A 24,240-nucleotide genomic window follows, 5' to 3' on the forward strand; every position below is an offset into this window, starting at 1 on the left:
CACTAGCGATCCAATCACAGATTCATCAGTGTCTTGTCTCATTGCTCGGTAAGCAAATCAATTTTAACAATGGTGTTTAACAGCACAATCATCTCCCTCCCTGTGGCGGCTAAACCCCCTCCCCAGAACCCAATTACAGAACCCCCCCCCACCCTCCAAAAACTTCAGACAGGACATCTTACAATTCAGTAGTTAGGGCACGCAGCATGGGACTCTGTCTCAGAGTTCCCTGATGTGCAGACTTAGAGCAAGCAGCAAGGCACTTTGGTGGTGGGAAAAGCACAGAGAAAGCACTCCAAGCTGAGCACTTAGCAGTAACACCCATGGAGGAGAGCAAAGTCCATCCTCTCTGGCTGACCTCTCCCATTTCAGAACCCTAACAGGAACCCCTCCTTTGGAGGGTCAACCCAAAGGGGCAACCATGCTATAAAGTACTGAGACTGATGCATCGTTGAGTGATTTCAGCTCATACTTTACTCAGTGATTTCAAGAACTTGAGATACAAGGGCAAGCCTGAGGGCGGCTTAAATGCACCCACACAAACCCACACCCACACACCCAATGATTGGCCTATTTACATTAACCTCCATTTGATAGGTTTCCTTGAGGATCCAGATTAGCTGATAGGCTGCTCCTAGGATTCTCTGTGCCAATTGTTTCTGGGAGATTCTGGCTGTTCTGGAGACCGTGTGCTCCGTGCAACCACGTGCGCGGTCTCCGTTGGAACATAACACATGCACTGACAGGTAAGCAAGGGCAAGGATCCCAAAGCTGCGCTCCCATTCCTTTCACTTGAGGCTCGGTGCTGCGACAGCACCTCCTGCACTCAAGCCCAGCATTGAGTTTGTGCAGGGATGGCACAGGCCACAGCCGCACAGCACCATGGCCCCTAACTAGGGATCCCAAGTCCCCCCGGGAGGTGGGGAAACCCCCGCTCCAGAGGCCTGTTCCCCAACGGCGCCGGATCGGGCCCTGGGGGGAACTCCACCCCGATGTGCGCGTCACCCGGAAGTGACGCGGGCATGCTGGGGGCGGGGCCACGACCATACAAGGAAAAACTCTATGGTTTTCCTTTGTATGGCCGTGGCCCCGCCCCCAGCGTGCCTGGCGTCCTCCCGTCACTTCTGGGTGAAGTGCGTGCGGTGCGCGCGCACACACAAGATGCCGGCCGGGAGCCCCCCCGCTCCCGGCGAAGATAGACTTAGCAACCCTACCCCTGACATGCCATGGGAAAAGATCCCAGAAAGGTTTCTGAGGAGATCTTGGGGAGGGGGTGCCTTGTCATTTTACTGTTTCCCACCCTCAGCAGAGGACAGGGCATGTCAGTGGTGGTGGGGGTGGGGTCTGGCAGCTGCTCCACTGTACATGGAGAACCACCTTGCCATGCGACCCCTTAACTCATTTCCTTGCAGAATCAGAGCCTTGAGCAGCAGCTGCAGGTACAGCTGTGAACAGATAGCCAGCAATCTGTGAGCACTTCAACACAGGACAGGTGACTATAATTTGGATGGTACCATGATGTGCCTCAAGGGAGGTTCATGGTGAAGTCCCCCCCCCCCCGCGGGCAGCATTTGCAGACCCTGTCAGGAGAATACATCCATGGCTGAGGCCAGCATGACACTCATGCCCCCTTGCCATGGCTGGATGTATCTCTGTTGTGCTTTCCTGCAGGTGAAGATTCAACAAGGAGACTTGTGGGTGTGGCAAGTCTCACCTCCCCACACACTCTGCTCAGTCTGCTGTCCCAGCCCTTCTCTTAGAGTGGAGAAGAGCACCGGGTCAGCCCTTCCAAATTCCACCTGCAATGCCATCCCACCTAGATGCATGCCATGCCAGGGATCCTCAGTCCTCTTCCCCCTAGCCCCAGGGAAGAAGCAAATGGACCCTTTATACCTCACTGTGGTTTGCAGTTCAGTTAAGTCAGTGTTGTGCCACAACTGTGCCTCTGTTTGGTTTAGGGTTGCCAAGTCGAATCTTCTTACCAGTGGGGGAGCGTCGCCGGGCTCTGGGAGCTCTCCTCCGATGAGCGCGCGCCGCCAGCACGTCCCGGAAGTAATGCGCGACGTCAATCACATTGGAGGCGTGGCCCCGATCGTCGGAGGGAAAACCATAGAGTTTTCCCTCCGACGATCGGGGCCACGCCCCCAACGTGATTGACGTGGTTGCATCATCTCTGGTGACGCAGCCACGCTGCACTTCGGGGGGCGGAGTTCCCCCCGGGGCCCGATTCCATGGCGGCAGAAATCGGGCCTCCAAAGCGGGGGGTTACCCGCCCCCCGCCCCCACTTGGCAGCCCTAGTTTGGTTCTGACTACATGACAGGAGCTCCACACCCCATCTGTGACTCCCCCGTGGGCTTCCAAAGGACATGTCTAAGAGGAGGGCTCTCAGTGCCTTGGGTGGGTGTGTAAGTTGTGCAGGTCCCACTGGTCATAGTCACCTGTCAGATATTAGCAGGGGCCCGGCAGCACCTTCACAGCTGACCTACCAACAGGTTCCCTCCCTAACCTCAGAGGCTGCTGTGTGAAGGGGAGAGGGGGCAGAGGGTGGTCTGAGTAGATTTGGAAAGCCGGGTGGAATCAGTCAGAAAGCACTGAACATAACTGTTGCCTCCTCAGCAAAAATGCAGAGGAGGGGAGGATTACCATCAACCACTCTTAAATCTCAAATTAATGAACCAGGGCAGCTAACCACAAAGGCAACAAGCAGTTTAATCCTGCAAAACTACCAAATAGTATTGCTAATTGCTTGGAACTCTCTAAATCAAGGTCTTTGGGCAATCAGAAGAGATGGTGTAGCTGATGTTGTTAGGTCCAGTTTTTGCGTTGTCTGGGTGTTTGGTTTTTGCATCTGTTAAAATATCTTCATTATGTTAAATGGTAACCATATAAACCAAGCTTGTTATTCCTGATTCTGATAAATATCTTCATTATGTTGTATGCTAATTTACTGCACAACCTCTGCCTATATGTATGGACTGGTAAGTTCCATTTCACTGTATCTGAGGAAGTGTGTGTGTGCGCACGGAAGCTCATACCTTGAATAAAACTTTGTTGGTCTTAAAGGTGCCACTGGACCCAAACTTTGTTCTACTGAATGAAGTGTGTCCATGTGACCAAAGTTACGTGGAGTCTTTCAAGGGAAATTAAAATGATTCCGTGAAGTTGCCTTTGCTGCAGGCAGAGGACTTCTTAACGTCAGCCCAGGATTCAAGAAGGTGCTGGCTGAGAGTGAGAAATGTGGGTATTGAGTTTTACACTATCATATGCTGAATTCATCCTCCTTCAGTTCCTTTTGTTTCACTGTCTCGGTTTATACACTGTGGTAAGTTCTATGGGGCTTCTATTTGTGGGGCCTGGGGCCAGTTGACTCTCATTGTCCTTCATGCTTTCCTGACTGGATCCACTTTTTCTAGGTTGTTTATATATCCTATGTTACATTGGTCCAAAATGTGACTTTCAGGCTTACTCAGTTCTATTTACATTTATATATAGCTAAAATCACTAGAATGTGCAAATGAGAAGGACCTGGTTTGACAAACATTCAAAGAAGTGGCAATTCTGTGGTATAGGTTTACTCCCCCCACCAATGCTCCCTCTAAGCTGTGGAGTCTTGTAAGCAAGAATTCTACTTTGTGAGCTACTGGCATTAAAGTTGTGAGCAAGCGATTGGGCGACTGCATAAATTAGTTAGCTCTGGAGCCCTCCTTCCTGAGCTAAGACAAAAATCTGTGAGCCGGAGGCTAAAAAACTGTGAGCTAGCTCACACTAACTCAGCTTAGAGGGAACACTGCTCCCCACCCTCTAGGCAATACAAGATGGATCTGAAAGGGTTACACAGACAAGGCTGGTAAAAGTGTCTGAGAGCCTTCTCCAAGCATTCAGTGTGCATATGTGGTTGGGAGTTCCCTCCCACAAGCCCTAGGTCCTGTACACGGGACCTCTTCCCTTACCTCACATTGGTTCCCTGCCTAGTATTCTTCCTGCCTTTTGTTTTACAATTCAGATATGTATATGGTGGTTTATCTATCACTAACGGTCACTGGTCAAAGGCAATTGCAAAGCAACTATGTATACAGATATGCTACAGTCTTTGTTCTCATTCTTCAGCATAGTTTTCAGTAAATTTGCAAGCACATCTCTATAACCACGAGAACTGGAAACGTATTTAAAATAAAAGCTGATGTTCTCTAATAAGAGCCAATCAAATATAGAAAAAGCATTTGGTGGTTACCTGTGACTCATAAGGCACACATTACCAACCCATATTTTAAATCACAGTGCACAGGACTGTAGTGGGAAGTTTAAACTGTTTGCTTCCAGCATTTTGGGAGTTCTGGATTAAAAGAAAGCCTGCCCTTACCATTTTGGTTAATAGTCACAAATATTAATTTACATAGACTGGGGGGGGGGGGAATCCTAGCTATGATATTCTGGTTTCTTTGAATATTTTCAAAGTAATTCCAAAGATCAGAAGCCAGAACCAAATAGCTCAGGGCAGGGGCACAGACTTTCTAATTTCCTGGGGGGGGTGGGGGCTGGGCCAGAGGCATTGCTATGCTAGGTCCTTAAAAGAACCGGGGCCCAGTGACATCATAGGTAGGAGCCAGTTACATCACTGGCCACTGTCACTATCTATCGAAGTACAGCCATGTGGGATTTAGGGAGGGGTTCCCCAGAAATTTAGGGGGCGCTGGGAACCCCTCTAGCCATGACCCTAGGCTGGGCTAAACCCAGGAAAAGGTGGGAGTTGGCCAGTGGTTATAGTGGTATCTCAGTGATCTTCTGCTGTGTCCTGTTTTTGAAATTCACTTTTAGAATAGTCACTTTAAGATCTGCAAATATACATACCATGTGCATAGGACAAACTAATGGTAAACAAATTTGACCGTAAGACAGGCAACACAGAAAAGCCTGTAGGGGAACATTTTAAAAGTTTTCCTGGACATTCATTTACAGGAGTCTTGTTTCTGCTTTATCCATAAGGGCGACTTTGTACTGAAATTTATTGAAGTGGCATCACAGATGCTTTTGTTTGGTAAATGCATGGCTGGAGTCTCTGTGCACTCAATTTCTGAACAACGTAGAGTTCAGAGTAGTAGCAATCTTCTCAGTGCTCTGGGACTGGAATGACAGCCCCCAGAGTAGAATGACAGTCCCTGGGATTAGCAGGTGTTCTGGGACTGGAGTGTTCTGGGACTTGCAGAAGTGTTCTGGGACTATCATTCCACTCTGAGGGCTGTCATTCCAGTCCCAGAACACCTCTGCTACTCCCAGGAGCCGTCACTCCACCCTGGGGGCTGTCATTCCAGTCCCAGAACATTGAGCCTATTCCCAGGGGTTGTCATTCAACTCTGGGGGCTGTCATTCTAGTCCCAAAGTAGCTTATCTGGGCCCAAAGACCTTAATGGAAAAACCATTCTGCATTTTCTTTGCAACTTTTTTCATGCTGCAATGTATTTCAGTGGCGCCCATGCAAGTCAGTTGGCATTCCAAAGCATTCCTGGCTCCCATTATCTCCAGTGGGCCTTCAAGCCTCTCCCATTGTTTCCAGTGGGAAATCCTGTCATTCCTTTTAGTGCATCCCAGTTGGTTGCTCCTTTGAAACTGTACCGCACCATTTTAAGTAATAGCAAAATGAAAAGCGTGAACATGTACAGAGTGCATATTCCTTGCCAATGTTCTCTCTAAGCTGCACACAGGGCAAAAGGAAATTTTAAAAGGCCTCTGATCTGCATGTCCCCCCCTCTTGTTCATGCAGATGGGTTTACCATTTAAAAATGAAATGAAAATTCAAAGAAGAGCTTAAGAGTGGCTGAAGCAGCCCCTCCCCCACTACCATGAAAAAAACCCTGTTCTCTGTCAAGGATCTATAAATAAAGGATATATAGACCCAAGTAAAATAAAATAGAGCCACACTTTTTCTCCTAATGTAAATTGGAGCCAAGCAAGTTTGTTAGGCCCAACAGAGGCTTCACAGTCTGACTGTTGCTACATTGAAAGTGGGTGGAGCCAGCCACAGTTAAGGACTGACACACCAAACATATTCAAGAAGAAGATGAAGAGAAGAGATTGGATTTATATCCTGTCCTTCACTATCTGAAGGAGTCTCAGAGTGATTTACAATCCCTTTCCCTTCCCCTCCCCACAACAGACACCCTGTGAGGTAGGTGGGGCTGAGAGAGCTCTTTCAAGAACTGCTCATGAGAGAACTTGTGACTGACCCAAGGTTACATGAGAAGCTGCATGTGGAGAAGTGGGGCATCAAACCCAGTTCTCCCAGATTAAAGTCCTCCCTCTTAACTATCACACCAAAATGTCTCAAGGACATGTTCTGGATATCCCTGCTGGGAGAAGGGAGGGAGGAGAAGGGTGATGTTTAACAATCCCATTGTCTATCCTGCTAGCTGAATTAACATTTGTAAGAAAGTGAGTCTGGAAGGAAAAAAGTGAGCCAAAAGGAAAATAATCCACACAGGGGAAAGTTTCAAACTCAGTATTGCCAGGCACTGGTTGACCAAGGGAGGCTCAGTCTTTCCTAGGAAAATTTGGGGAACAGCTGAGCCCCCAAGCCCACCTTGTACTTTATGCTTAGGGCTCAGGGTAAGTGGGTAAGTGTCCTTCGTAGGAAATGCATCCTTGCTGGTTCTCCAGTCTCCAGCTCAATAAGTTTCAACTTGCACTTGCCTCTTGTGTGTTTGCATATATATCTGGGCAAGCATGGCTATTCATCTTGGACATTAATGGAGCCTTTGAGACTCATCCTCTAATCTCTCTGACAGCAACTTTAATCATCTGCAGCAAATCACATACATTTGCCAATTTAGAACAGGAACTAATCCCATGGGGTTGGTTATATGTATAGGCAGCCCTTGAAATTAAGTTTAGGTGCCTCCTAAATGTCTGAATTTTTGGCAGGTGCAGGGAACAGATCAGCTCTAAAAATATTCACCTAATATTGGAGTTACTTTATATTTCAGGGGGAAAGAACAAGCAAGCGAGCAAGTTCAGGTGCTTCCCGCGCTGCTGCTTGTATGGAGATCATTTTTGGAGCTTGGAAGGGAGCTCTTCCATGGATTTAAATGCAAAGAAGGGAAGGCTTGAGGGTGTGTGTGTGGGGGGGGAGAGAGTGCGGCTGCTCGCCTACCACACAGAGCCGGGCAGACAAAGGGGGCGAGCGAGGGAGGCTGAGGGAGCGCGGCAGCCTCAAGGTCACACACACCCTCCCCTCCCCGCACGAGGGGGAGAGGCAAGAGGCGCGCGGCGAGGAAGCCAGCCTCTTCCTCCTCCGCGCCGCCCCTCCTCCCCGCCCTACCTCCCCCACGCACCTCTCGTCGCCTTTCCCGCCTTGCACCTGCGAGCGGCTCCAGCGCCTCGCAGCAGCCCGTCTGTCCCCCGCCGGCTCCTCAGCTTCCCGCCCCCTCTCCCCCCACCCCCGCGCCCGGCGGGTTGCTGCGTGAGGTCTGCTCCCTCCGGCTCCGGCGGGAGCCCCTCAGGCGCGAAGCCACCAGCTGTCCAGAGGCAATCCACGGCCGCAGAGCAGCCAGCAGCCGCCGCCGCCGCCCGACGTGGAGGATCTCCCTGCCGGCTCGGGTTTCCCCGGCCGTGCCCGCCCGCCTGCCTCCCTTCCCAGCCGGGGTGCCGCCCGCCCCCTGGGCTTTGGGGGCCGCTATGCCGGAGGCGCCGTCGGCTGCCCAGCTCTCGCCGGCCCCCGGCCCCTGGTCCCGGCGCGGACGCTGGGGTGGCGCTCGCCGGCTTGCCGTGGTGGAAACCCCCCCAGCCTCGGCGGCCGCGGCCAGCAGCAGCGAGAGAGGCAGCAGCACCTCGGTGCCTCAGGAGGAGGCGGAGGCGGCCCGAGAGGAGGTGAGGACCGAGCGGAGCTACCTGCCGGTGGCGGTGGCCGCCCTCCCCGGGCGGCCCTTAGCAAAACACCTTGTACCCATCTGCATGTGACCGGCTTTGCATGGCACGCTCATTGCATCGCGATGAGGCTCCGCTCCGGCACGGGGCTCTGGGCTTGCACCCCGGCTCTGGCCGGGCCGGGCCGCTTTGCATACACAGGTACGCAATCTTCCGCTGGCACCATTGCTCTCCCCCCCACCCCCCGCCGCCGCGGCCCCGAGACCAGAGAGCCTTCCTTGCGGACTTGTAATGCAGCTCTCCTTCTTAATCGCCTGGGGAAAGGGTGGTGGTGGTGGTGGTGGGTGGTTCATCTGTGGGTGTCACGTCTTTCTACTCTGGATTAACTGAACACTGCGCCCTTCCATCCCGGCAATTGCTGACAGATTTGACCCTAAACAAACCTAGGGAGAAAAAAATCCAGCCTCCTTGAGAATCACTTGACACGGAGTTGTTACCTCTTGACCCCTAACAGAGAGGATTTCCCCACCATCACTTCAGGGCATGAATATGCAAGAGTCTGGGATCTTCATCCCTGATTGTGAGGCCTGAAGGAAGGAAGGGGTAATAGTTATGGTTCTGGGCATATAAATCTGATACAAAGGGGCATGATTTTGCATGTGTACATAAACTCTGGATTTGTCTAGAAAAGCATAGCTGATTCCTCTGTAAACAGCATGTATCCCATCACGGCACATTCCAGAGAGGTATCCTTGTTAGTCTGTTGCAGTTCATATGAGGGAAGTGTCTTGTGGTGCCTTTAAAAGACTGGTACATTTTGTGTGTGTATGTGTGTATGTGTGTGTGTGAAAAGCTTTTATGAGCCAGAGAGCTCAGTGTTATTAAAGAGCCATTTGTCATTCCTGAAGGGCAGTTACTGTGTTTCCTTTTTATGACAAACGGAGAGCCCAAAAAAGCCAAGGCTCTATGGCAGTGAAAGAGTAAGAGAACCATCTGCCCCAGAGCTGAGGCTGCTTGTTCAAAGGCTTCAGTTAGTGATGACACACTGCTTGGTGTGTTACGTGTGGTCTCACTTTCTTATTTCGTGTTACAAAAATCAGTAGTTTTCATTGCCTATAGCAATGACCAACCCTCAGAAACCTTTAAGCGTGCCAAAACTATCTTTTAAAAAAACCTGCAACAAGTTAATGTGAATGCTAAACAGAAACCATGAAGCTTTCTTTGCAGGGAGAAAATCATTATCCCTGCCATGTAAACAAACCTTAAGAGTGAAAGAGCTGCAGTTAGGGTAAACACTGAGAACATACTGCAGAGGAAGGAAGCTAGGATGTCAGAAGGAGTACTGAAAGGTTTTCGTGACAGGTAGCAGGCAAAGAAAACATTGACTTTCTTATGGTTTAGCATGAACCGTGTCCTGAATTGCTATGCACATATGAGACGGTTTATTACGGTAAGGCAGGCTGTAGATGCCAGTCAGTTGTCCACCACCACAGCAAATGTCAGTGGGTGTTTTCCACCAACCTTCTGCCACTGACTGTATGCATGAGGACTGATGTCAATGATAATGGTATGTGTGTTGGCATTCCCTGTTTCACTGGAGTGAAGAAGGAAGCCATGTCTCTGTATTTTGGACTTCACCATCTTCTTCTTTCTGTGCAGCATGTATAGTTTTGGTAGCACTTACACATATAACTAGTTAGTGCTATGATTCTACTGTTTTATTGCCAGAATTTGTGTAAATGGGTTTGAAAGATACTGTACAGCCGCTCACTGCTGTCCAGAATTTCAGAAGCATTTTAATAAGCAGTTCACTACTGTAGTTGTCAAGCTCTTGTTTTTTTCACACATTCATTAATGATAATCACAGTAATCATAATAAACATAATTAACATTTGTATAATACTCTGAAGTGTTCAAAGCACTTCACATATATTAAAATATATTAAAATATATTAAAAACTTAAGGTAGGTCAATATTGTCATCCCTGTTAGAGAGAGAGAGAGTTGTTTGCCTTGTGACTTCATAGTAGAAGTGAGATTGAACCTGGACTTCCCTCATTAGTAGCTGAATCTTTTGTCCACTATGATGCAACAGTTCAAGATGGTTAGAGGGTAGATTTTTCTCTGTACTTTAAAAAAGAGAGAGGAATGAATTTAAGTATGAGACAGTTGTTTTAATCTGATGTGAAAACGTCTGGTCAATTAATCGAGAATGATATTAGTAACAAAGAAGACTGAGGGAACTTTCCCCTGGGAAGCATCTCTTCAAGGGGGGGGGGAGTTTCTGAGAGTGTCAGAAACTGAAGATTTAGTGCCATCTTAAGCAGACCGTTGTGGGCTTAGAGGGGTGGAACTCTGTTTAGGATTGCAACACAAGTGATGTAAGGCCACTTCATAAGAATTCTATAGTCTGGTGGAGAGATGGTGTTCTTCATGGATCTACTGTATCTATTGTTGTTGTTGTTTTTGAGCCCCCGGAGGGGATTTTTTATTGTTTTTTTTATAACACTACAAAAACTATAACAGAAGAAAAGGGAGGGGAAACTACAATTATGGGATAAAGTAAAGAACCCACTACTGACTAAAAACCCAAGAGAGGAGATCCTCCTACTAGCTTAGTTACATTAAGTCTTCCCATCATCATTATATGGTTGTTTTGTAATGTAGACTAATGCTAATTCAGGACTGAGGCATCTCCTTTGACTTGAACAGGGTTATGGTACTACTTGGACTGCAAATGAGAAAGTTACTCAGTGTGAGTACCTTAAAGATACCTGGGTTCCTGGATGGAAGGTTTTTGTTACTCAGTTATGTTTTCAGATAAATGCAGTGCCTGATGATAAAAGCTGTTTTTCGATATTCAGGACAGGCAACCTTTGGATGTAGAACAGGGACAGCATGCACCAGCTCCATCATTTTGCCTTTCAGTCCTATGTTTTGTATGGAAGATGAGAAGATAGTCCAGCTTTTTTTTCCTGCCGGAGGAGCTGTGTGGGCTGGCAGGCAGTGGGAATGAATTTAGGTCATGTTAGTATAAAGAACAGAAATTGCTTTATGAAGTAGAGAATGGTTTTCAAATATATTGGTGCCAGTTTCCTCAAGAAAAGGATGTCGATCATGCCCAAATGTAGCACAAAAAAAATTGAAGATGGCTCAGGTGCTAACTAGTGCTTTCATCCCAGCATCATTGAGGTGTGGACTTGAAAGACTGAATACATCAAGGCATGCATAATTACTGGCTGTGGGAGGGTGATTGTGGTTAGGAGGAGCTGAGTACAATTGTTTGACTCCTCTTGGGGAGACCTACCTTACAACCCGAGAACTGTACAAGTAGAGACCACTACACTGGTGGAGTTCAATAAATATGAAGTTCTACTAATCAGTTATGCAATACATAAATTCCATTGACTTAAGTGGAATATTAATGAGTGGGGATGGGCAAGAACTACAGTTTTGCAGTTCAGTTCATGGCTGAACCATGAACTGAACCACAAACTGATATGCTGGCTTGTGAACTGAACTGGTTCATTTCAGTTTGTGAGTCATTTAAAATTTAAGCCACTGCTTTCTGCTCCCCGCAAAAAATGGCAGGGAGCAGAAAGCAGTTTCATGAAGACCAGAAAACAGGGGGTTAAATGGCTCAGAGCCATTTAAACTTCTGCTTTCTACTCATCACAAACTACATCAAAATTTGTAAAAGTTTGTGGTGGTTCTTCAGTTTGTGAACATCACTTTGCAAACTCAAACCAGCCAAAATTCATGATAAACTTTAATTTGTGAGTGGATTTGTGCCCATCCCTATTCACGAGTAACTGGGTGCAGGATTCAAATAAATCATTCCCTGAGCTGTGAAGTTGTTCTGGTAGTATCACACTAGTGCTGCCTGTGTAACAAGGCAATTCTGATACCTCATGTTCCTCACTATTCTCATCCCCAGTGGTCAGTTGTACAGGAAAAGCTTCTTCACTCATTGTGAATAGTAGCCAGGAGTTGGAGCCCCTTGTGGTAAAAACCTATAGGGAGGAACTGAAAAGTAAAACCAGGAACCTGGAAAATAGGAGTCTGAAGCTGAGAGGAAGCTGCTGTCATTCTACTCTTCTGGGAGTTACCTTGGATTGTCAACAGCACCACAGAAAGCACTGCTTTTTCAGAAGTAGATTCTCTGCTGCTGCAAGTCTTGAATGATCTAGAGGAATCACTAGGGTATTTAAACCATTGCATTGTCTCTGTCTAGATCTGTCCGTCAGACAGATGAGGCTCCACAGCACAGTTACTTCCAGGTCCATGTTTTTCTTTTCCAATGGCTTTCCCCTCCCTTCCCCAGAACATGTAAATGCATGTATATACACATAGGCACTACAAGTGCTGATTCAAGCTCCCCTTTAATTGTGTGAAGTTCAGATTAGCAATTTCTGAAACTCATTCAGCCTTTTCATGGTAACAATCAGGACTAGAAACTAGGAAATGAAATATGGGTTTTAAAAATCTTTATATAATTTAAAATACATTTATAATGTTAATGTTCAGAGTGCTTTGCTTGTCCTTTCAACAGTCCTCTGAGGGAGATCACTGCTGATGACACCAAAGGCCATATACATTAGATTAGAACGTGGATTTACCTACAGTCTAGCCAGATGTGCTTTTGAGGTGGTGGGATATGGGTGGAATGGACAGTCTCTGAGCCCCTGAGTCAGTGGCATACCCTCATCATTCCCAACAGAGCATTTCCCTGGGTCCATGATGTTTCTTTCCTTCTGCAGTTAGAAGCATTGCTCACTTTGCAAAGAAATATGTGCTAATTTAGGGAACATGTAGGGATCTAGGATTATGTAATTCAGTTTCCTTAGACAGAGCCTGATACAGCACATCCATTCTTTGCAAGATGACTGAAAGCTAGGATTTCTTTAGCACTAATTAAGGAAAAAATGAAGCCACCATGGCTCCAGTCTGAGATATGGCTGTTGACGGAGAGGAGCAAAGCTGACTGTATTTTGTATCTTGACCAAATGATTGCATACAGCAGATCTGTGGAAAGTGCAGCTTGTGCTTGCTTGTTATGCAGTTTCTTTTCTTCACACCCAGCAACCCTTTTGTTGTCCTGTCTGTCAAGATATGTTAACACATCAGTATCTTGCCTCTACTTTACATGATAATTCTCAAGCATAGTGTCACTGAGGTGGATCTTCAGAAAAGTGATAGTCCAGAAACTAACAAAAGTTGGGTGCAGTTGTGAGACTTAAGGCAAGCCCTCTCTCTGACTTAAATTTTCATATGGAAAGAATGCTGTTTAGACTTACAAACACTTTCAGAGTACCGACACCCTATCACCTCCTGTGAAATGTGATGTGGCAGTCATTTGAGAGCAATTCAGGGCTTTTTTTGTAGAAAAAGCCCAGCAGGAACTCATTAGCATAATAGGCCACACCCAACAGCAGAAACTCATTAGCATATTAGGCCACACCCCTGACAGCACATCTTATTAGCACATTAGGCCGCACCCCCAGGTTACCAGAAGTGTGGTCATCCAGCCACACCCACCTTTTGCTTCTTATTCTATGTACCTTGTTTGTTGTCAAAACGGTCCAGGGCTTTTTTTGTAGCAGGAACTCCTTTGCATGTTAGGCCACACACCCCTAATGTAGCCAACCCTAATGAGTTTCTGCTGTTGGGTGTGTCCTATTATGCTAATGAGTTCCTGATGGGCGTGGCCAACTCGGGAGCCAGCCGGAACTCCGTTCCTGTGCGTTCCTGCCCAAAAATAGCCCTGACATACATCTTTAAGAAGTAAATGCTTGAATGGGCCCTAATACTGTATAGCAGGTTCAATGGTGTATCAAGGGTCGGGGTGTGGTCTGCCCCAGGTGCAGCTTGAGGAAGGCCTTTGGAGGGGGCCCTTGAAGCCAGCATCATGCTGCTTCCAGCCGAAGGTCTTTCCTTTTACTTTTTAAAATACAGTTCTGGCTACAGCCACTAGGGGTGAAGGAAGTCTGAGCATAGCAAAAAGCATGCTAGGATTGGCTAAACATCCGTTTCCAAGCCAGGACGCTGATAACTGCTACAGTAATTGCCACTGCAGGTCATTTTCTCCAGTAGTCTAGCCTTTCTTCCTTCCTTTCCTTGCACCCAGATCTTGCAAAGCTGTAGTTAGAATGTTGCAGCAAGATAAAGCAACCTTTCCATCTTTTAATTTATCCCCCTGTTTCCCACACATTTCTCATTCATTTCTGTCTCCCTTCACCTAATTTTTCCATGTCCTCCCGCATTTTATTTTCACTTCTTGGTCTCAAGACCTTATCACTCCTATCCTGCTTGGTGACAGAATGTATTTAAGAGTAATATAGTAGCAAACCTTTGTTAATATTATGAACAGAAGGCACTGAGTTTGCTGGGCACTGTACATTGCATTGGTTCTGCTGGGCTTCCAACCCCCCTTGCTTGTACTGTGCTTCTGTGCTTGACATCAGCTGGCATTGTCAAAATGGCACTGGGTTCTGCTGGGCACTCTGTGATTGCACTGGCACTGCTGGGTACTCTGCTGGGCTTGCAAAAATGCCCCCCTCAGTTTATTTATTTAATTTTATTTATACCCCGCCCTCCCCACGCGCGGGCTCAGGGCGGCTTACAGTTTCTACTGCAGAGATTCTCTGGTTTGACTGTAGTTCTTTAGGAAAAAATGGGGAATGGGGGACCTTCTTTAGGCAGTAGTGTGTTTCTTAACATCCAGTCTGGTGAAGCTTGAGAGTACTATTTTGTGATGCTTTGGCTTGTGTTAGTTAATAAAAGTTAGTACAAAGGCAGACTCCTAGCTCTTAAAAATGCCTCATGGATGTTTGGGATGGTCAGCTCTTGAGCTTCAGAATGAAGAACAGAAGTCCTCACAAGTGCCTGCTCAGAACACAAGTGGTGTGATGGAATTTGTTTTTTGCCATCAAATCACAGCTGACTTATGGCGACCTTGTAGGGTTTTCAAGGAGGTGGTTTGCCGGTTGTCTGGCTCCATGTCAGCCCTGCTTAGCTTCTGAGATCTGATGGGTTCAGGCTATCCTGGGGCTATCCAGGTCAGGGCTAGGCTGAGAGTAATGTGACTGGCCCAAGGTCACCCAGCAAGCTTCCATGACACAAGTGGGGATTTGAACCTGGACTTCCCAGATCCTAGTCTGACACTTCAAGCACTACACCACCCTGGCTCTTGATGACATAGCATGTTGGAATTTGAATATCTTTTTACTGGCATGATTATATATACGAAGTTATATAAAATAAAATTTTCACTCTCTACTTTTCTTTTCTGGCCTTTGAAACAAAACTTGGGTCCAGTGGCCCCTTTAAGACCAAACTTTGTTCTGCTGCTTCAGACTAACACAGCTACCCACCTGAACCTATTTTATGGTTGTTGTTGTTGTTGTTGTTGTTAATAATAATAATAATAATAATAATAATAATAATAATTTCATGATTATTCCTGAAAATAATTTTGTTGTATAGAGGAGGGGTCCTGACCTGGATAGCCCCAGCCTAGCCTGATCCAGTCAGATCTCAGAAGCTAAGCAGAGCTGATGTGGAGGCAGGCAATGGCAAACCACCTCCAAACGTCTCTTGCCTTGAATGCCTTATATGAGGTCGCCATAAGTCAACTATGACTTGACAGCAAAAAAAAAAATAAGTAGAGGAGGGGGGTGTTAAAAAATTATCTGCCCTGGGCACCAAATAGGCTAGGTATGCCACTGAGCAGGTCCATAGCAGAGAGGGAGGGAGGAGAACAGCAGGATGTGTTAACTTAAAAAAAAATTATTAGATTTTCACACATAATAAAACCAGACATTAAAGGGTAGGAAGGGTAAAGGGTATGGGGTAAGACATATAGGGAAATTCCTTCAGGTTTGTATTGCAGCTGTCACAAGTTTCTACTTCTGTTTACAATTTCTTTTCTTTTATGTAGTTATCAGTTAACCCATTCGCTGGGATTTTCTCTTATGAATCCTGAAAAAAGAAAATTAAGATTTCCACAGTTCAAGCTAGAGTTTCCCTAAGATTTTAATATTTAAGTTCATTATTCTTGATCTTCAAGGTTTCTTTTTACCCAGTCATAAAATATTATCCAGTTATCTTTCCCATTTTGCTTACTTCTGTTTGATAGTATGTCCATTTCTTCTGTCTCAAAGATTTTTGTCAAAAGGTCACTTTCCATTGGTATCTCTGATTTCTTCCAATACTTAGCATATATTATTCTTGCTGCCGTGACTATGGGTATAATTAAATGTTTAAGTTGCTTATCTTTAACATCAGGCATAGTAAAAACATTTCCGGTTTAAATGGTAATGTTACCAAACATATTTTTTTTGTAACATCTCATGAACCCTTCTCCAATATAACATCAGATCTTTACACTTCCACCAAACGTGGAAAAAACTCCCTACCCATGTCTTTCCAACATTTATCAGACACTCCATGATACATTTTAGCTAGTTTTTCTGGTGTTATATACCATCTATAAAACATTTTATATACTAAATTCTCTTTAAAAGCAACCAATTTAGTTATTTTTACATTTGTTTTCCACATTTGTGACCAGTGGTCGAGATCAATATTATAACCAACATTTTGGGCCCACTTTAACATACAATTTTTGATCAGCTCATCCTCCATCTTTACGTGTAACAAAAACACATAACATTTCTTAATCAATTTATATTTTGTTTCATATAAAGGTCTGTCAAATTCCAATTAATCTACCTTGAACCCAGGATGTGTTAACTTAAATGGTAACGGATGCTTTTACTAATTTTCTTAATTTTTCCTAAATCTATAAAAAGATTTCTGTGGATGTTAGGTTGTGGGCAATGAGGACAGAGGAAAGGCACATTAAAACAGAAAAAAGAGTATAGTTTCATTTCATATTATTGGAGTACAAGGCAGACTGAAATTTCTTATTCTGTTAAATCTCTACCGCTTATCCAGTGAGGCAGTTCTTTGAAAACAGAATTCCCTCTATATTGGGTCTCAGCACATTTCCAGCTTAGTTTTGCATGTTGTGCAGTTTGTAGTGCCTTTTGTCTCCTCCAGACCATATCTCATTGTAAGAAGCCTCCCTTGATAATCTTCCTGAAGCAGCTGAATTAGAAATCCCTCTTGACTTGCAATGATAGCTGTCATGTTGTTTTCTCTGGCAGGGAGTAATTTGCACCTCTGGGAGAGAAGGCAAATCACCGTAGTCACTAGTGGGATTAAAATCTGCCCTTTGCCAGCATTTTTTTCAGTGTTATGATGGAAAATTGTGCACTGGCAACTTCCAGTAACAATAAATTCAAGTCCAATAGTACTTTAGAGACTAAGAAGATTTTTAGGATAGGCGTGTTTGAGAGTCATCTGATGACGTACCTGATGAAGGGAGCTTTGACTCTTGAAAGCTCATGAAAATACCATCGGTCCCTAAGGTGCTACTGGACATGAGTCTAGCTGTTCTACTCCAGACCAACACAGCTACTCTCTGAAACTATCACCAATAACACTGAATTCCTGAAAACATGCTGGCAGGGCTAGAAAGACCCTATAAACTTGCAGAGTATAAATGCACAACAGTGGGAGATGAAATCATGGTCAATCAATCAGTTTAAACAGCCACTAGTGGTCTTACCTTTACCATGTTTTTGCTTATTATGACACTAGAGTAGTTTGTTGCAGTGTTCTGTAACTGATGTTTGCATAACTGTAAAATCTGGTTTTATAGAATTTAGGATACTTTGCGGAAGACTGGACCGTCTGGAAGACAGAAGACAAAGGGAATGAATTGGAAGAGAATAGTAGGGGATTTAAAATTAGGGCTAGAGACCAAGGCACTGTGAATTGCAAGATGTCCCATGGGGAATATTCTGTGCATGTGAGCAGACCTCAAGGCTGCAGTGAAAAGATTAACAATTCATGAATAAATCCTGTTGAATGCTCAGAAACCAAAGACAGGCTTGATAAGGACTTGGGGGTGGGAGCCTGAAACACTGTGCCTTCCATAGTTTCTTGTAATTCAATACGGTCAGAAATCCCTGTTTTGCAACAGGGATATTCTTCTAAGGACAACTAATAGCAGAATATGATGGGAGGGTGGCCTGTTCCTTGGAGTTGTTGTGCTAAGATAAAAGATGCAAAGTAAACAAGGAACTCCTGCAATTTTGCTGGGCTGAGAGCAGATAGAAGAGGATACTAGGTAATTAGTACTGGCGATCAGGCAGGGTTAGCACTGTGGATACACGGAATATGTAGCATCCTGTCTTACCTATAATGTGCAGACAGCTGCACTGTCGCTGTTATGCTTCCTTAGAAATTCAGATCCACTAGTCATGGGAAACCCAAGTTAGATACCAGAATGATATGTTGTTCCACTGGCAAATGCTATGAGGGGCAGTAGGAATCACAGGAAAGCTAAAAGAAGACATTGCCATTTAGTGTTCCATCATGATAGGAGATCAAGCATAGCTGTGTTTCTCTTTTAGAGAGACTAGAGCCGGTACTGAGGATGGCCTGAGCCACTCAGCCAGTACTCAGCACAGATCAAACCAGTTATTCGTGTTAAGTGCTCTCTCATTTTTTCCATCTGTCTCATTCTTTCAGTGCTGTTACTAGTATAAAGCCACCTGCTTTCTGGGAGCAGGATGTTGTTTGGAGACATAATTAACTCAACCCCAGAGGCCAATCCTATTTTGAATTGATATTGAGGGTTAATGATGGCCTTGACACCTGGCAATATGGCTTGTTAAAATGCACTGGATATTTTCAAAACTGAACAACACTAGAAATGCACTTTCTGCTCTCAAGATTCGCTACCGTATGTTGTTACTTGTTGTGTGGGTATTATGGACTATTTAAGAAAAATTAGTGGGGGAGTTAAATGGATATTTCTAAATATTTGTGTAAGATGTTCTATACCTTAAAGAAAGACAGAATATAAACTGAATAAATAAATGAAATAACAAACTTGGTCCCAACCTCTTCCTGAGTACATTCTTTTTCCAATCCAGACACAGAAAACCTGCCAAACTCCATAGCATCCAGTATCTCCCAAGGTATGAAGGACAAGGCAAATCCTTCTCTAACAGTGCAGTCCTTAGAACGTTTTCCTGGGAGTAAGCCCCACTGAATAGGCCTTGATAGGATTCTACTTAAGATTGCTCTCTAAATGTACACCAAGATTGACAGTGCAGGTTCTGGGAGTTCTTCCCTGGTGTCAAAGCAGTATTTCCAACTCTGCCTCAAACAGAAAGACAGAATCTGTGGATACTTATATGAACCATGAACAGACAAGACAGTTCTTTCTACAGAAACCCCCCCCCCCAATAATGCCCCAGGTTTGCAGAAACATCTGAAATCTAAAAATATATATATATTGGTGGGGTCACATTTGTAAGTGCTGTCAAGTTTTGCAACCAACATGGCTACACCAGTAAGAGGTTTTCCAGGCAAGTGTTTCACCATTGCCTTCCTCTGCAGAGTCTTCCTTGGTGGTTTCCCATCCAAGTACTGACCTTAGCATCTCAGATCTGATCAGCCCATACCATGCCACTCTTCCTCTTGCTAGGGGGCTTAATCCCCCCCAAATAGAAAAAATCATATATAGCTTTAAGAAATGAATGCACTCAGTGGCTGTTGCTAGGCAATCAAAACAGTATCTTGAAGGATGCTTCAAGAGCCAATGTCTTTCAATAAAAGAGAGTAAGAGGGGCTTGGTTATAAAATACAGCCAACCTTAGTCTCAGTTATCTTACTGCTCAAGGTGGAAAGTGAATAACTTTGGAAATGATCCCCTGATGAAGCAAATTGCAAAATGCATAGGGATCTACAAGCACTAAATATTTTTTCACCTTGCACCTGTTTTTCTACATTTTTTCTGCCTACTGATGATACTATTCTTATTCCCCCCCCCCCTTGGAGTGGGGCTGCAGAAAGCTGCTTAAGAGTTACCATTACCTGGCTGCTGAGAGCCAATGCTCCGTCCAATCACCCAGAGCCATCCTGTTGCCTCCTCCCATCCAAGCACAAATGATGCTCCAGTTTAAAGCTGAGAGCTAGACTTCTAGATGGAGATTTGGGAACAGGAGGGGACAAAGGGTAGCTGTTATTTAAGATAGCAGAATTTTGAGTGGTGCCCATGAATTTTGTAATTTCTTGAGTTCAGGGGTCCCCTGTTTGAGCCTGTGGGCACCTTTGGATTTTTGAGACAGGGGTCCACACAAAATGGCTGTTACAGGAGGTGGAGCCAACCACACATCAACATACAAGCAGAAGGCGGAATGAGAAATATAAACACACATACCTACAGAAGTCTAAGAAGGGATAACGCACACTCACATACACACACACACAGAAAAGGACCAGTGGGGACAAGAGGAAGCCAAGCATTTATCCTCAAAGTTCTCTCACATACACACAGAGAAGAACACCCATATAAAGCAGAGGATAAAACACACAGAGAAGAACATCCACGAAGGTAACACAAATGCACACTGTGGAGAAACGCCATTTTAGGTATATGTTTAAGTTGGTGTGGGCCAGATAGGAGGGGACTATCAAACCTGAGGTAGGCCTTGGCCTAGTCTCCTCCTCATTTCCCCCCCGTCTCCAACCAGTAGTCAGAGGGCAGCTCCCTAGAGAGGACAGGAAGTCCATCAAGGCTGTGAGGAGATCTGCCCCAGAATGCTGCAGGAGGGAGAGTCACTTCCTGGGCGGGAAGGGCTGTTTGATATAGTGGAGGTTTTGGGCGGGAAGCAGCCTAGGAGAATTGAGGTCGGTCTGCCTGAAGTCTGGAGCCAGTCAGGCTGTCGGCTGGAGTCTGCAGGAGGCAGAGGCCATGTTGGGAGTTGTGCTAATCTAACCTCCTCCAGTGAAAGCAAGTCATGTGCCTGCCCTGCAGACCATCTAGACAGGGTATGTGTAGTGAAGGGAGAGAGGGAGCGATTTATTATCCACCTTTATTTTGATTCTTCAGTTCACTGTTAATATGCCTGTATATAGTTGAGTGGTTTCAAAATAAATCCTTTTACTGTTGACCCTGAGAAGTCCCTCTGTACCACATAGTTCCCCCAGCCGCTTGGACATGCTAAGAGTGGGTTGGGGACTCCCTGAGGAGGAGAATAAGGGCAAAACGGTCAGTTGCCAACTCTCCAGGGGAGCCCCGAGTATTACCAGGAAGCCCAAGGTGGGTTCCTAGCGACATCAGAGGGAGGTTAGGAGGCTGTCCCGCCTAACCAGAGCCCAAGACAGGGACAGTGGTGGCAGCAATACCCGGAGGCAGTGGTGAAAAACTGCCCCTTCAGGTGCCAGAGGAGGCAAAGGAGGGGTGGGCAGAGCGGGGTCTGCCAGCGGACGCGGGCCCGTTCCTCCACACACACACACACACACACACACACACACAAAAATACCAGTGGAGGGGAGGTAAAACACACACACACACAGAGAGAAAACTAAAGGGGGGGAGGGAGGATAATGCAGAAACACACACACATACAAGGAAGACTACCAAGGAAGGGATAAAATGCACAGATAAGCAGCTGCAGGGGTGAGGTGAGTATTAAATCACAGTGTTTTACTGTCCCCAGTATCTCTCTCTCGTTGTCCCCAGCAAGTGCCTAAGCATAGCAGGAGGAAGTAAAGATTTTCTCCACAAGGGTGAAGCAAGGAGTAAATTGGAGAAGTTCTTGATTTGCTTTTGCTGTGCCCGGTGTGCTGCCGGGGGCAACGAGACAGAAATGCCAAGGCAGGGAGTAAAACCTTTTGCACAATGCTCTGTGTTGGTATCTGTTTCTCCCCTGACCCTTTGGCAGCCACCTGGGAGCAAGAAATTTGATGAGAAATGCTTGGCGACCTCCTGCACCCAGGTGAGTGAACAGGCTGCTGCCACTGCTGTCCCTGTGCTCCCTCCTCTCCCCTGCCAGACACCTGATTGGGCTACTGCTGCCCCGTGATCCCTTCTCCCAGGACAACTCTCCCCCCCCCCCGCCACAGGATAGTAGATTGGGCCACCACCAAAGGGCCTGTGCAGGCACATCATTGGGGAGCACTGTTCTAGTCCTTGTATACGGTAATTTGTTAGCTCCATACTCAGAAGGTTCATTAAAAATACTAGACCAGTTTACTGATAATAGGGTGGATGCTCTCAACGTATTGTCCTTTCTCAAACTGCTTTCAGAAGTTCAGGACTTCAAGCGAAGCCAAATCACCACGTTATGCAGTGTACTGTTCCTTTAGAGATCATCTGGTCAGGTTTCTTTGTAAGAAGGCTTTTGATACTGCTGCAAGGCTGAGCACCTGCAGTTTCTTGTAATGTGTCCTTATCCGGCACTCCCTCTCACCAGGCTTTACACATCGTGAGGATCATTTTATGAAGCCTTGGAGTAGGGGAAGACTGGGCCATACAATCTCTACAGTCTGCCCAGTGACATGTACTAGAACTATGCAGTTAAAATGCTGTAATAGGGGAGATCTGGAGACATCTTTCAATATTCCTCCTCCATACAAATAGGATACATGGTTATAGAAACAGACAGAAATTACATTTTATGGAAAAAAATCAAGGATCTGGAAAAAAAACCCCATGTGATAAAGACTTCAAGGACAACAACTGTGCCAGTGGAAAGGTTGCCTCTTGCATCCTAGTAGCTTGGAAGATTGAAAAAAGCAAGGCCGGCTAGTCTAGAGTTACTCTGAGAAGATGTGAGATGTATAAAAATAGAACTAGCAGCATCCAGGCAGAAGAGAAACTGTGATTTGTAATGTATTTCCGTTTTAGCCACCTGCAGTTCTGTAAGCAGCACATCGGTAGTGATTAAAGCCAATCCTTTATATTTCTATCTTTATTGTTTTACATTCCTATCAAACTTTGAGGCCCAGATAAGCAAGTGCAGGAATTTCATCTCTAGCAACAGGGATTGCTTCTAGTTCATCCTCAGTGTGAAGATCACCTTTTCGTTTGTAGACACATCCAGAGTATAAAGGTAAAGGTTTCCTTTGCTCAAAAGCCAGTCGAATCTGACTCTAGGGGGCGGTGCTCATCTCCGTTTCCAAGTCAAAGAGCCAGTGCTGTCTGAAGACGTTTCCATGGCCATGTTGCTGGCATAACTAAGTGCCGAGGTGCATGGAACGCTGTTACCTTTCTACTGAAGCAGTACCTATTTATCTACTTGCAATTTCTTGCTTTTGAACTGCTAGGTCGGCAGGAGCTGGGGCCAGAGATGGGAGTTCACTCCAACAGACAGCACTAGCGTCTCGAGCTGCTGAACTACAGACCTTCCAGTATGCAGCTCAGTGTCTTAACCCCTAAGCCACCGCGGCCCATCCAGAGTATACAGAGCCTCTGGTTCCCTTGCTCAGTATGCAGTAGGTATCCTCAGCAGTAGAAAGGAAAATGGGTTTTGCTGAACAAAGTAAGGAGTAAAAGCCATCTTTGATCATTACACACTTTCCAGCATCAGGCATTTGTAGTGTAAATCCTATTCCCTGCCCATGGCTGTATATCTGTAGTGTTCACAGTTCAGTCTGACATCTCCACCAAATTTATTATGAGAAAGGGAAAGCCCTTCTTCCCTCTCTAAGCTGATGGGAGTAGAAATACCAAGTACTAGAGAATAATGGAGGAGTCCCAAGTACTGCTGTCCTTCCCTAGTGTTTAAACTCTGTACATCCTTTCTTTTTTTCATAACTAAAACATACGGTTACACAAAGAAATTACTTCGAATGAGTTTACTGGTGTATGTATGAGCCCAGAGGACTTGGTTGATTCCAAGTTTGTTGTTCTACTTTTCTTTGTTACTGCTGTGTTTATTCTGGAATATAACTGAAGCGATATAGAGACAGAGAGATGTCAATCTCATCTGATTGCTTTCCACTGATAGAAGGGAAAGGAGCCATATCTAGACCTGGCAGGTGAATAGCTTGGATTCCATAAATACTAATAATTTGTCTTGAGAGGAAGGTTTTAAACTGAGGGCAGAAATCACTGGGAAAGGGAGATAAGTGTTAGTAGCAAATTGTGATAGAGGCGTCGTTGCCATTTCCTGGGAGTTACATACATCAGATGGGCTTCAAGTGACAGAGGGGAAGTTTATGTGTGTGGGAAGGGGGGACAATCTTGCTTTGTGACATGAGCTAATTGACGAAGCAGCCATTCAGCTGCTTCATTCAGAATGTAAAAGGATGATAATATGCTCATAAGTGCCAGGCCAAGTCAGCATGCCATGGGTCTCATGAGCGCACATGAGAGAGGAATATGGCAGCCGTAAGTGGCAGGAAATAGATACTGGGTTCCCATGTAAGAAAGGGCCAAAATACATGATATAAGTGACATGAGTCGAGTCATAGGTGCCGCCCCGAGCTGACTTGTAGTCGTGCATATGATCGGA

At 45.6% G+C, this 24,240-nt stretch overlaps 1 protein-coding gene across 1 annotated transcript in view; it reads left to right on the forward strand.

Moving 5' to 3' along the window:
- Positions 1-7,983: 7,983 nt before the first annotated feature.
- TMEM151B (transmembrane protein 151B) overlaps positions 7,984-24,240 on the forward strand; it is an 18,338-nt gene continuing 2,081 nt past the window's right edge. Inside the window, exons 1-3 of the mRNA XM_015416912.1 lie at positions 7,984-8,059; positions 11,796-11,863; positions 21,667-21,720. Of these exons, the coding sequence (XP_015272398.1) occupies positions 7,984-8,059; positions 11,796-11,863; positions 21,667-21,720 (198 nt within the window). The remainder of the gene's footprint in view (positions 8,060-11,795; positions 11,864-21,666; positions 21,721-24,240) is intronic.

This window comes from Gekko japonicus, unplaced genomic scaffold, assembly GCF_001447785.1.
Source record: "Gekko japonicus isolate JY-2015 unplaced genomic scaffold, Gekko_japonicus_V1.1 scaffold342, whole genome shotgun sequence".
NCBI lineage: Eukaryota > Metazoa > Chordata > Lepidosauria > Squamata > Gekkonidae > Gekko > Gekko japonicus.